Source organism: Sphaeramia orbicularis, unplaced genomic scaffold (genome assembly GCF_902148855.1).
Source record: "Sphaeramia orbicularis unplaced genomic scaffold, fSphaOr1.1, whole genome shotgun sequence".
Classification (NCBI taxonomy): domain Eukaryota; kingdom Metazoa; phylum Chordata; class Actinopteri; order Kurtiformes; family Apogonidae; genus Sphaeramia; species Sphaeramia orbicularis.
This window is the reverse complement of record NW_021941585.1, coordinates 115578-129917: the sequence shown is the minus strand read 5'-3', so window position 1 is coordinate 129917 and position 14340 is coordinate 115578. Positions and strand designations below refer to the sequence as shown.

Sequence of the window (14340 nt, the reverse complement as noted above, 5' to 3'; positions counted from 1 at the left end):
TAGTGTCCTCTGTCCGTCCATCTGTCCACTAGTGTCCTCTGTCCGTCAGTCTGTCCACTGGTGTCCTCTGTCCGTCAGTCTGTCCACTGGTGTCCTCTGTCTCTGTCCTCTGTAGAAGCATGCCTCTGGCCAGGAAGGGGACGGTGTCCAGCGCCCTCTACATGTGCTGGCTGGAGACGCTGTCCAAAGACCTCCCTCCTTTGCTGCTGGTCCGAGGAAACCACCAGAGCGTCCTGACCTTCTACTCCTAAAGACAAATGCGTCCAACGTCCACCTGTGTCCAGCCCGTCCGTCCACCCACCTGTACCTGCACATACTTGTGTCTGATCCATCTGAGCGTCGGGTTTCTCAGCCGACTGAACACGTTCACGTCGGTGCAACGTTCAAAGACAAACGAGCAGATTTAGATTTAGACACGATCCAGAAGAAGACGTCCTCAGACCCTTTACTTCAAATAGTCCAAATCCCACTGTGGACAAATACTGCAGTATGAGTTCAGACCCAAACGCTCCAGAATCCAACACGGTCCTGGTTCCACCCACTTCCTGTCAGTGTTTTGTTGTCGTATCTGACATTTTTGTTGAATTTTACTGCTGTATATGTTTACATTTGAGCTCAGTTCAGTAACTTTACAAACTGCTTTTAGTTTAATCCACAGCCATGCATCACATTCTATAAAGTCGTTACATATACAGTATGTTTGAGGCATTTGAGGTTTTTCAGGCGTAGAAAAATTGGTATATTGCGCAAAATTTCAATGGACAGACCATGTTTATGGCCAACGTGATATCATGAATAAAAGTGGCGTGTTATCTGTACGCATTTTAAGATTTCTGCGTGTATGTTTACACCATGTAAAATACCACGTAATTAGCGCGATCTGCAGTTATGGTCAGGGGTTACGGTTAGTGTGATTAGCAATGAGTCTTTAGTGTGATTAGCTGTTAGTGCGATTAGCGATTAGGGTTAGGGCAGTGGTTTCCAACCTTTTTTGGCTCCTGAACACATTTTAACATCACACATTTCTGGCGATCCCAGACTGTCAAAATGGAGAAATTGTTTTTGCTAAAATTATTATTTTTTGATCATGTAATAGTTTGCTATACTATGTTGCAAATACACGTTAATTTTAGGGGACATTTAGTCTAAATAATGAATATTATTGTGGATGGAGGCAGTAAATCCAGGTGTAGATTACTGCACAAAGGCTCAGGATCTGTCCAGTCAGTCCAGCTGGGATTTACAAGGAGGACAATTAATACTGAACAAACTAGAACTGAAAGTATGGATTATGAAAGAGCTGCAGCATCTGAAACTGACCACAGTGAACATGTGACACACAAACAGAACCACAGAGAAACAGAACCACACATAAACAGAACCACACACAAACAGAACCACACATAAACAGAACCACAGGTAAACAGAACCACACATAAACAGAACCACACACAAACAGAACCACAGGTAAACAGAACCACACATAAACAGAACCACACATAAACAGAACCACAGTGCTGCAGTTTCAGCTTCACAGTTTGTCGTGTCTTTTATGGATTGGGATTGTCTCTGTTAACTCACCATATATTTTTTATTATTAAGTTTTTATTTTTATCAATTACTAGAAATTCCAGGCGACCCCATCTGAGTTCTAGACGACCCCACATTGGGTCCCAACCCCAAGGTTGAAAAACACTGGGTTAGGGGTTACAGATATGTAAACTGGAGATCTTGGCGTACATTGACATGCGATCAAATGATGTTGAATAACACACGAAAGGATCAAAATGCATATGTATAACACGACAAATGCCATAAGAAATGGCGTGACATACAACACGATTTCATGAGATCAGTCTGTTATGGCGATGGACTTCTCGTGACATCTGGCAATAATAAATCAAATCATTGCATTTGTGATTTAATGGGAAAAAAATGACATTACGCACTTCTGTTTTTTTTTTGGACATTTAGTAAATATTGGTAAAGTTTTGCGCATACGTTCAATGGGAAAGTGACTACTGTCTCTAAAATTTGGGCGGATGGATGGAACCCAAACTGAGTATTTGTAGTGCAGCAGAAGCATAACAAACAGTAAAAACTGAACCTAAGAATAAAAATAGAATACAACAGCAAACACACTAATTAGAAAAATAAAAAAGAACTGTAGAAAATCTGGTGAAAATTGACAGCAGAATTACAGATCCAAACTGACATGGTTTCTGACCCCAGTCGTGTCTAGAATAGACTGAATTCTTATCGTTTAACGCCACTTTTCAGACATGACCCCCCCCCCCCATTCTTAATGACATGGACCTTCAGATGATCAGGTGTAAATGATGCGTTCGAGGCCACACTGACACTTCCATATTCACACATTTCCTGCTCCATCCGTGTGTACATTTACTACGGGATTAAACGGCTACAGCTGCACAAAACCACAAACATCATCCAAAGAAAAGCTTCTGATCACACACCACACGAAAGCCTCGTTCTGTGTTTTATTAACAGATGGTGAACTAATGACTGTTGGTTCGTTAATAACAGGCTGTAAATGTGTCTTAAGTCTGACCTGAAGGACATTTGAGGTGATTCTGTCCAGTTTCAATGTTTGTTTAAGATGAGAAATCTTAGAAAGTTGTTAAAAACAGTGAGACGCTGTATCTTTTAGTAACATTTTTGTACATTATTTTATTAAAATATTAACTGAACCACATCATTCAGTGCAGTTTGTTATTAATTTGCATTTTAGGAATATTTCTGTGTGTTTATGCATGTACTGATCCCACATGTTCAAGCTTAAGCAAAAATTACATTGGTCTTTCTATATGTATGTATGTGTGTGTGTGTGTGTGTGTGTGTGTGTGTGTGTGTGTATATATATATGTATATATAATTTACATAAAAACTTCTAAAGTGACTGCAATTGTTTCCATTAAAAGATTGTTCGAACAAATGACACATCAGGATTTGTTTTGTTTTGCCATCACTAGGCTATATATAGCCCACAGAATAATTTATAACATTTTTACATTAGATCCTCATAATTGTATTTGATTTATTCTAAAATGTTCAGCATTAACTCAGAAAAGTTTTGATATAAAGACATTGTGTGTAAACAAACAGACAGATAGAAAAACCAACGCCGGCAAAAACATAACCTCCTCGGCGGAGGTAAAGTTTGACAAAATAAAGAGGATCCAGAGAGCCTGTAAAGCGTAAGCTCCGCCCACCAACAGTTCGTCACCTACACTGGCTATTTTACGGAAGTGAGTTCATGCGTCGGGAAAGTGCAACAGAATTTGTATGGGGGTTTGACGTGGGTGGTGGCAAAACCGGTCTGTGTGGGCGGAGTCTGAAGAGGGTTAGCGGACTGCGAGGAGCCCTCCTACCGGTCCAGCAGCAGGAGGCAGTAGAGTGGACCTGAACACCTGGGCACTGCAGTACTCTGGAGGGGCCAGACCTGCTCCGTTAGCGCCATCTATGGGGAAAGCAGAAACTCAGGTCTGTGTAGAGGACAGGAGCACATGACTAAGCAAGTCAAACATCTACAGGGGTTGGACAAAATAATGGAAACACCTTAAAAAAATCAACAAAATATAATTTAATATGGTGTAGGTCCGCCTTTTGCGGCAATTACAGCCTCAATTCTCCGAGGTATTGATTCATACAACTTGTGAATTGTTTCCAAAGGAATTTTCAGCCATTCTTCAGTTAGAATACCCTCCAACTCTTTTAGAGACGACGGCGGTGGAAATCCACGTCTTACTTGAATCTCTAAAACTGACCATAAATGCTCAATAATGTTGAGGTCTGGGGACTGTGCCGGCCATACGAGATGCTCAACTTCATTAGAATGTTCCTCATGCCATTCTTTAACAGTTCTAGCTGTATGGATTGGGGCATTATCATCTTGAGGTGAAGGTGTTTCCATTATTTTGTCCAACCCCTGTACATCTAGTGTGCACATAATTACACCAAGAATACTAGAGTATTCAATACTTAGTCAAGATTCAATCAATACTACATTCACTCAATCAACAACACATCAATATACAAAAGTGATCTATATACCATATTAACATCAAACCATTGGATCACATTTGAAATAAATTACATCTGCAATATTAATCACATTCAAATAATTCATTGCATCATTAATACTGAATAGTACAGACACAATAAAAAATATGTCAGTGCTGAGTCAGAGCTAACGAGTGTGGACATTAAGCTTTGGATAACATTTCATTTACAAGTCCCATTTATGTAGAAACGGCATCAGTGTTGTCAAAATAAGCGATTAACCACGTCCATATAAACCAATGGGCAGCGGCTAGGCTAACCACGTCCATATAAACCAATGGGCAGCGGCTAGGCTAACCACGTCCATATAAACCAATGGGCAGCGGCTAGGCTAACCACGTCCATATAAAACAATGGGCAGCGGCTAGGCTAACCACGTCCGTATAAACCAATGGGCAGCGGCTAGGCTAACCACGTCCATATAAACCAATGGGCAGCGGCTAGGCTAACCACGTCCATATAAACCAATGGGCAGCGGCTAGGCTAACCACGTCCATATAAACCAATGGACTGCGGCTAGGCTAACCACGTCCATATAAACCAATGGGCAGCGGCTAGGCTAACCACGTCCATATAAACCAATGGACTGCGGCTAGGCTAACCACGTCCATATAAACCAATGGGCAGCGGCTAGGCTAACCACGTCCATATAAAACAATGGGCAGCGGCTAGGCCAACCACGTCCATATAAAACAATGGGCAGCGGCTAGGCTAACCACGTCCATATAAACCAATGGACTGCGGCTAGGCTAACCACGTCCATATAAACCAATGGGCAGCGGCTAGGCTAACCACGTCCATATAAAACAATGGGCAGCGGCTAGGCTAACCACGTCCATATAAAACAATGGGCAGCGGCTAGGCTAACCACGTCCATATAAACCAATGGACTGCGGCTAGGCTAACCACGTCCATATAAGCCAATGGACTGCGGCTAGGCTAACCACGTCCATATAAACCAATGGGCAGCGGCTAGGCTAACCACGTCCATATAAAACAATGGGCAGCGGCTAGGCTAACCACGTCCATATAAACCAATGGGCAGCGGCTAGGCTAACCACGTCCATATAAACCAATGGACTGCGGCTAGGCTAACCACGTCCATATAAACCAATGGGCAGCGGCTAGGCTAACCACGTCCATATAAACCAATGGACTGCGGCTAGGCTAACCACGTCCATATAAGCCAATGGACTGCGGCTAGGCTAACCACGTCCGTATAAACCAATGGGCAGCGGCTAGGCTAACCACGTCCATATAAACCAATGGGCAGCGGCTAGGCTAACCACGTCCATATAAACCAATGGGCAGCGGCTAGGCTAACCACGTCCATATAAAACAATGGGCAGCGGCTAGGCTAACCACGTCCATATAAACCAATGGACTGCGGCTAGGCTAACCACGTCCATATAAACCAATGGGCAGCGGCTAGGCTAACGCGGCTAACCACGTCCAAATCTTTTATTTCCCTCTCACCGATAGTTCCTTGTCGTCTCGGCAGTTCGCTCCAGAATCCTTGAGCACGGAGGCCGGTAGCTGACCCTGGGCCCAGACACTGACCTCAGATGGCGGCTGGACCTGCAGGAGCAGACTGGACTGAACTGGACTGGACTGAACTGAACTGGACTGAACTGGACTAAACTCGACTGAACTGGACTGAACTGGACTGGACTGGACTGGACTGAACTGGACTGAACTGAACTGGACTGAACTGGACTAAACTCGACTGAACTGGACTGAACTGGACTGGACTGGACTGAACTGGACTGAACTGAACTGTACTAAACTGGACTGGACTGGACTGAACTGAACTGGACTGGACTGAACTGGACTGGACTGCATTGAACTGGACTGAACTGGACTTGACTGAACTGGACTGGACTGGACTGGACTGAACTGGACTGAACTGGACTAAACTGGACTGGACTGGACTGGACTGGACTGAACTGGACTGGACTGCACTGAACTGGACTGAACTGGACTGAACTGGACTTGACTGAACTGGACTGGACTGAACTGGACTGAACTAAACTGGACTGGACTAAACTGGACTGGACTGAACTGGACTGGACTGGACTGGACTGAACTGGACTGAACTGGACTGGACTGAACTGGACTGAACTGGACTGGACTACACTGAACTGGACTGGACTGCACTGAACTGGACTGGACTGAACTGGACTGGACTGGACTGAACTGAACTGGACTAAACTGGACTGGACTAAACTGGACTGGACTGGACTGGACTGGACTGAACTGGACTGGACTGAACTAAACTGGACTGGACTGAACTGGACTGAACTGGACTAAACTAAACTGGACTGAACTGAACTGGACTGGACTGAACTGAACTGGACTGAACTGGACTGAACTGGACTGGACTGAACTGGACTGAACTGAACTGGACTGGACTGAACTGAACTGGACTGGACTGAACTGGACTGGACTGAACTGGACTGGACTGGACTGGACTGAACTGGACTGGACTGGACTGGACTGAACTGAACTGGACTGAACTGGACTGGACTGGACTGAACTGAACTGGACTGGACTGAACTGGACTGGACTAGACTAAACTGGACTGGACTAAACTGGACTGGACTGGACTGAACTGGACTGAACTGAACTGGACTGGACTGAACTGGACTGGACTGAACTGAACTGGACTGGACTGGACTAGACTAAACTGGACTGGACTGAACTGGACTGGACTGAACTGGACTAAACTAAACTGGACTGAACTGAACTGGACTGAACTGGACTGGACTGAACTGGACTGGACTAGACTAAACTGGACTGGACTAAACTGGACTGGACTGGACTAAACTGGACTGGACAAACCCTCCACGTGTCAGTCCCTCAGACTTCTGTCAGGACAAGGACACTTCTAAAGGCCGGATGGAGAACAGCAGTGCACACCTCCCTCACTGTCTTTAACCAGCTCTGAACAGCCGTCTGTCTTCTTCCCATAACTCCCTTCTTCACCTTCTAACTGATCTGGGGTCAAAGGTCACCATACATTTTTTTTTTTGTCAATAAAAACACAGAAAATAAACATACAAATATTCAAAAATTATTATTAAAACACTTTTTTCACAATATAATACATTAGATAATTATCTAATATATATGGTATATGTTAGATAATTAGATAATACACAGATATTATCATTACTATGATCATTAATATTATATAATATACATAATATATTATACATATTAAATATGATATCATTATATTATTATTCAAACCAGTATAATGTCATAAACAAACATGTTTCCTGTGGTTTCGATGCTACATGCAGCAGTGACTTGGTGGCCTTCATGAAGCTGGAGGTGAACTCCCTTATCCGCCAAGCTAACCCTAGCATAAAAACCACAACACAACCCACATTAGTCATCAGTCGTAGTCCGGGAAATTATAGGACACTTCATTGTCATAGCAACTGCTTCCTGTGGAACTAGCCCAATAAAAGTCCACCACTGTCTTTCATACACTTTTCACTTAGGGTGTCCATTGAGTCAAAAAAAAAAAACATTAAAAAAAAAAAAAAGATGAACATTATCATTATAAACACATTAAACCCCTGCGTATAAAAAACACATAATAGAGCATAATGTTCAATACCCACAATGCATTGCGGCATTTACTCATCGATAAAAATAAAGATTACAAGGCTGTTAGCAAGCTAGCCCGAAAATGAGAAACAAAAGGATAAAAACAGTAAATAAACTGTGACTTTTGTAAGTGTTGGGAAGTTTTTGTGTTGTACAGCATTAGAGCGAACAGACCGCAGACTCCTGCGAAGTTAGAAACAAATGAGTTTAAGGAAAAATCCTTCAGGTGTGAAACCAGCACGCTGCGTGCCGTTCCAAATGTCCCCACCTCGTGTGCATGTGCCCAAACACTGGAAGTACAACATTAGTACTGGAGTAAAATCTGTCTGTGACGCTGCACCTTTCTGAGGTTTTCATCAGTTTCACTGAAACTGTCGTCTTTCATTGAAGGTAAAGGTGTTGCTGTGAAATGCCCCTCTGTATAGACATGCTGAAAGTCTGTAATTAGATTACTCGGGGACAAATACTTTGAAATATACTTAGATAATTTCTGTAGTTTAGTTAATGCTGGCTCTTATAGGATGAGTATTGGGTTCAGAAAAATTTACATTAGATCAAGTGTTTGGTTTTCAAAAAGAACAGCAGCACGATGAAATATAATGAAGTCTCATTTTTAGGCTGAGACTGGTGGTGACGACCGGTATTTGTAGAATAAGTCCTGTTGGAGACGTCTGCTGTAGTCAGTGGAAAATACATGAACTTCACTGAGAGAGTAATTTATTTAATATGAAAAGGAAAAGACAACAGCTGATACAATCAATTTAATCTTTTTTTAATGCCAATAATTTAACACTGTGTGAAACTTCAAAGATATAACAATAACTGTTTAAGTCCTGAGGACCAGAGATTCCAAATACAAAATAAAATTAACCTAATATTGAGAATAACTGTATGAAGACTATAGAAAGTCAGTTAAACAAAAGACCAAAGGAGCTGAAACCTCAACTTGAATGTGATCTGAACTTAGTGAAATAAAACTACTCATGAGATCAGGACATCCATGTTAGAACTGTGCTGTTGGTGGTTGTAAGTGCTTTAAATATTACTGTGAGGAGCTCTGACAATGTTCACATTTTAATGTCACTGGTAACAAACCCAAAGTGCAGCTTGTTGTTTTTCTGACAGAACTCAACCATCCATTTGTCTGAGTTAAATGTACGGGAAAGTTTTGTGATGAATTTTTCATCAAATGTGTCAAACCTCAGTCATATCCTCAGTGTCATGAACCTGTGCGTCTGTCTGTCATTACTCACCTGAACCTCTGGCATTAGGCTGAACAGTTTCAAAGTGCCATCCACCAGAAACTGTGAGTTTACATTCAGACCAGGAGGAACCACTTCGTCCTGGTCTGAGGATATGACTGAGGTTTGAAAGATTTGATGAAAAATTCATCACAAAAGTCTCCCGCACCTCGAAACTGTCCCTCCAGTTCATTACTTTAAAAGCTTTGATTCAACTCAATAACTCCATCTACTGGTGAAAAATAACACTCCAGCTGTGAATGACTCCCACTACCCACAAGGAAGAGGTGGTTTAAAAATATTCTTGCCATTCCTGAACGGAGCTGAAACGCCATTTCAGGTGTTGGATCTAGAACACAGACCAGGAGGATTTTAAATCCAAAGAGACAGAGGTTTGGTGAGTCTGTGTTAAAGGATAATTCACGTATCAGAGAAAATGGCAGAGAAACCGATTCTAGAAAACTTTCTGACATGTCCAGTGTGTTTGGAGTCGTTCAGAGGTCCTGTGTCTCTGAGCTGCAACCACAGCTTCTGTTTAATCTGCCTGGAGGAATTCTGGAAAGAAAAGGAAAACAGAACCTGTCCTGTTTGTAGAAGAAAGTCCTCAAAAGGCCTGTGTGTGAACTTTGATCTGAAAGAACTGGCTGAATCATTGGCTGGGAGTCTGAAAGTTGGATCATCTGAGACAGAAAAAGGAGAAGAGAAGGTGGAGGTGGTCTGCAGCAAACACCCAGAAGAACCTAAACTGTTCTGTAAAGATGAAAACAGAGCTGTGTGTCTGGTCTGTGATTTTCCTCATCCACATAAACACTGTGGTTCCTGTAGAAGAAGCAGTTAGTGAAATGAAGGAAGAGCTGAAATCTGACTTAAAGTCTCTACAGAAAAAGAAGAAGAAATACGAGCAAACACAGAAAACATACGAGGAAATAATGGAACACTTACAGAATCAGGTTTTGTGGACAGAGAGTCAGATCAGAGCAGAGTTCAACAAACTCCAGCAGTTCCTGAAAGAGGAAGAGGAGTCCAGACTGGCAGCTCTGAGGGAGGAAGAGGAGCAGAAGAGGAGCAGAAGAGGAGCAGAAGAGGAGGAGTGTGATGAGAGAGATGAAGAGGATTGAGGAGCAGATGTCCTCTGTGTCAGACAGTATCTGTGCTGTTGAAGAAGAGCTGCAGAAAGCCTGCGCTCCACTCCTCCTCAGTTGTAAAGACACTCAGTGTCAGAGCCACAGCTGATCTCAGGAGCACTGATCCATGTGGACAAACACCTGGGCAACCTGTCCTTCAGAGTCTGGGACAAGATGAGGGACAAGGTCCACTTCAGCCCCGTCATCCTGGACCCAAACACTGCAGATGGACGCCTCCATCTGTCTGATGATCTGACCAGAGTGAGACGTGGAGACACAGATCAGCAGGTTCCTGATAATCCAGAGAGGTTCACTAACGATCCTAATGTTCATGGATCTGAGGGCTTCAGCTCAGGGAAACACAGCTGGGACGTGGGGGTGGGAGAACATCCTGGATGGACCACCGGCCTAGTTAAAGAGTCGGCTGACAGGAAGGGAGAGACATGTGCCTCACCAGAATATGGAATCTGGTGTTTAGCACGTCGCAGTAGAAACTACACTAACGGTGTTGATCTGACTCTGACAGTGAAGACCAGTCCACGGAGGATCAGAGTTGAACTGGACTACTACGGGGGGGAGGTGTCCTTCTACGACGCTGAAGATAAGACTCAGATCTGCACCCAGAGACACTTTCACTGAGAAACTCTACCCTTTTTTCAGTGTTGGAAAGACCACTGGTGTTAAAACCACTGACATTAAAATCTGGCAGAGGAAGATTTCTGTGATGTTCACTGAGGAACGGTACAAAAATGAACAACCAGGTGTGGTTTCTTTGTCCGCACCGAAAAAGGAAAAGGAGAAGAAGAAGAAAAAGAAGTGATGCGCATGAAAACAGGGTTCTACGCAAGAATGGAAAAGTATGGAATTTGATTTGATAAGTTTCCAGGTGTGGAAAAGTGTGGAAAATGGAATTAAATGTATGGAAAAATGTTCCTGTTTCCAGACTGTTCCCACTGTTCTGTTTTCTAAAACATAAAAATGTGAAAACGTGAAGAAAGGAACGGATCCATCTGTTTTTTCTGTTTTTTTAAGATGCTTGCTAGTGCAGCTGAAATGTTTGTGTGAGAGCACATACAGTCGACTACACATCCCAGAAAACATTTGGGCAGATTGACAGTTGAATGCCCCGCCTTCTGCTCTTATCCTCCTCCAACCAATTTTAAGCCCCGCCCAGGTGTCGTCATGTTTCGCTGCTGCTTTGACGGACAGGTGACGTGCACACACTGCTGGTGAGCGGGCTGTTGAACAGGCCCGGTACGACGGTCGGCAGAACTGTGCAGATGGAAATACTGTGACGACTGGTCATACATCCAAATATAAAGACCGGTGGAATTTTTGTACCGACACATCTGGAAACTAGAAACTGGAAGAAGCAGAGAAATGATAAATGTGCTGGAAGCCTGTGAAAATGAAACGTATCAAAAATGTTCAACTGAACAGAGTGAAGGATGAAAACGCTGTTATGGGATATTTTCCTTTTCCCTCATATCTGAATGTTTTATTGTCCAGCCCAGGCCTGTCAAACTCATGTTAGTCCAGTTCCACATTCAGCTACATTTAATCTGCAGCGGGCCGACCAGTCAAATAAGAACAGAATAACAGAGAAATAATGACAGCTCCAACATTTTCTGTTTTATAGTGAAAAAAGTCAAATTAAACAGTGAAAATGTTTACATCTATAAACTATCCTATGTGAATAACATGAACAAAGTGAAAACAATAAGTGTCATTTTAACCCTATTATGCTTGGGTTTGTTATTTCCACATGTTCATCAGAACGGACAGATCACAGCAGCTTTACAAACACACACAACATTTAATAACAGACAGAATATTGTTCAAATTGTACTGACTTCTCTTAAGACATTTCAGGTTATTCACATTTTTTGTGAAATTATACTTTGTTTTAGTGTAAATGCATGAAAATATTTACATTTACAAAGAGAAACATTTGGAGTTGTATTTATAGATTATTCTGATCGTATTTATAGATTATTCTGATCGTATTTATAGATTATTCTGATCGTATTTATAGATTATTCTGATCGTATTTATAGATTATTCTGATCGTATTTATAGATTATTCTGATCGTATTTGACTGGTCTGACCCACTTGAGACTGAATTGGTCTGAATGTGGAACCTGAACTAAAAGGATCGTTCATATCTTCAGTGTCATTTTTGCATTTCACTACTTCATCCCCAGGGCCGGACTGGACCCTTTAGTGGGCCGCATTAGGGCCCCAGGCCGCGTGTTTGACACCTGTGCTATAGCCTGTTATTCTCACCTTGTATTCAAAGAAAAACATGTTTGAAAACCTGATGAACAGAATGTAACAGAGAAGCTGTGTGTAACTACAGATGGTGTATGGTTGAGTTGAACTCATGTGTAGTTTGGGTTTAAGGACAGTGATTCTGTCAGCGTCACAGCTGCTGTTTTGTTTTCTTTCCGTGTAATAATGTAGACCTGGATCTATCTGCACTTATTTTATCAGGCGTGAGCTCTGTATGAACACAGCAGAAGGAGATGGAAGAAGTTTTTTGATTTATTTTACAATTCAAACCTTTTCAAAACACTGGAAGAGTTCATCCAATTTGCTGTGATTCATTTTCATATTCTAATAATTCCATTGTATTTTGCACAGTTGAAGTCTGTTTGCTTTTGTTGGAAATACAGATGGAACCATAAGAACATTTTATATCACGGTTATTGAGACCAAAATTATCACAGTTATCATTATTATTGCAGTTTTGTTAAAACTGTGCTCAAAATGTTCAAAAAGTACTAACACACACACTGAAATAATTGAACCAAGTTGTATAAAAAAAAAAAGGAAAAAAAAAAACAAAAAAACCCAAATATAATAACAGTCCCAGTGTCCCTTCTGTGTCAGAAACATTCACATATTAACCCTTAGTGGTCTGAGTCTATTCTGTCTGTTTTTCAGTCCTTCTGATTTGGCCTTTATATACTATAGAAACAAATGTTTACTATACCCATGTTTGGATCTGTTTTTTCAGCACAACTTCATCTAGATCATCTGTCTGTTATTTTTTCACTTTAACCTACTATAAAAACACAAAAGGACAGAAAACACAAATAATATATAAAATCCGATTTGAAAAATGTATATAATTTATTGCATAAATAACACACAGATGTTTAACGAACCTTTTCACAGACTTTAAAAGTGAATATTGGTTCAAATATTAGGGATAGAAAATTAAAACTGTAATAAATTTGTCACACCTGCAGCCAGACGTTAGTCTGGTTCTGTCTGTCTTCTATGTTTTGTTTGTCACTTCCTGTTTTATTTTGTTAAGTTTCCCCTCATGTGTCTTGTCTGTCGTCTTTACTTCCTGTTCCCTGTTCATTCTCACCTCTTACCTGATTACCTGTCTCCGCCCTGATTTGCTCCACCTGTGTCTGGTTGTCTTCCCTCCCTTTTGTGTATTTAAACCCTGTCTCTTCCCCCTGTCAGTCACCAGTTTGTAACTCCAGTAGTTCTTACCAGCGTTTTGACCTCGTTTGTTCGTTTGCCTGCCTGTTTTTTGACCTGTTTTTGGATCCCTCGGTTTCTCGTCTTCTGCCTGCTCCCTGTCGGTTTTGTCTGCCTCTTCTGATACCTGGTTTTGACCTTCTCGCCCTGACTACCGGTACGTGAGTTTTTGCCTTGTCCTTATGTCCTGTTGCCCGATTGTTTGCCTGCCTGTGTATGACCTGTTTCCGTCCCTGACCTCCCTTTGCTTTTCCCTAGTCGGGAAAAACCCCCCTAACACCGCTCGGGGAGACGGGCTGTCGCCCTCGATCTGGAGGACAAATCAGAGGAGGAAATCACCAACTATTATCCTCAAGATTCTGTCACTGATCATTATTTTTCACCTGTGTGTGTTCAATAAACCTTTTGAACTATATTTTTGTTGTCTGCGTTCTGCATTTGGATTCTGTGTTTGTACTAACGTTATCACAGTACAAACTGGCCATAATATGAATCCAGCAGAACTCTCACAGGTTAAGGAGGCTATCCAGTCCCAGGGGCACAGGCTAGGGGGACATGATCAGGCTCTCCACACCCTCCTCAACAAGATGAACCAGCTAACTACTCAGGTTGCTATGCTCACTAGTACCCAAGCTGCGGCTGCAGCTGTGTCAGGCGAGAGTCGGGCCGCCAATCCTCCTGTACGAGACTCGGCTGAGCCAAACATTCCGGCGCCATCCAAGTATTCTGGTAATCCCGACACCTGTCGAGACTTTTTTACCCAGCTCCAGTTAAT

The 14340-nt window shown here is 42.3% G+C and overlaps 1 protein-coding gene across 1 annotated transcript in view; it reads left to right on the top strand.

Moving 5' to 3' along the window:
- The window catches only part of LOC115416281 (solute carrier family 12 member 2-like), a 33573-nt gene extending 32705 nt beyond the window's left edge, over positions 1-868 (top strand). The window contains exon 26 of the mRNA XM_030130032.1: positions 116-868. Within this exon, the coding sequence (XP_029985892.1) occupies positions 116-251 (136 nt within the window). The 3' untranslated portion in view covers positions 252-868. The remainder of the gene's footprint in view (positions 1-115) is intronic.
- The last annotated feature ends 13472 nt before the right edge of the window (positions 869-14340 follow it).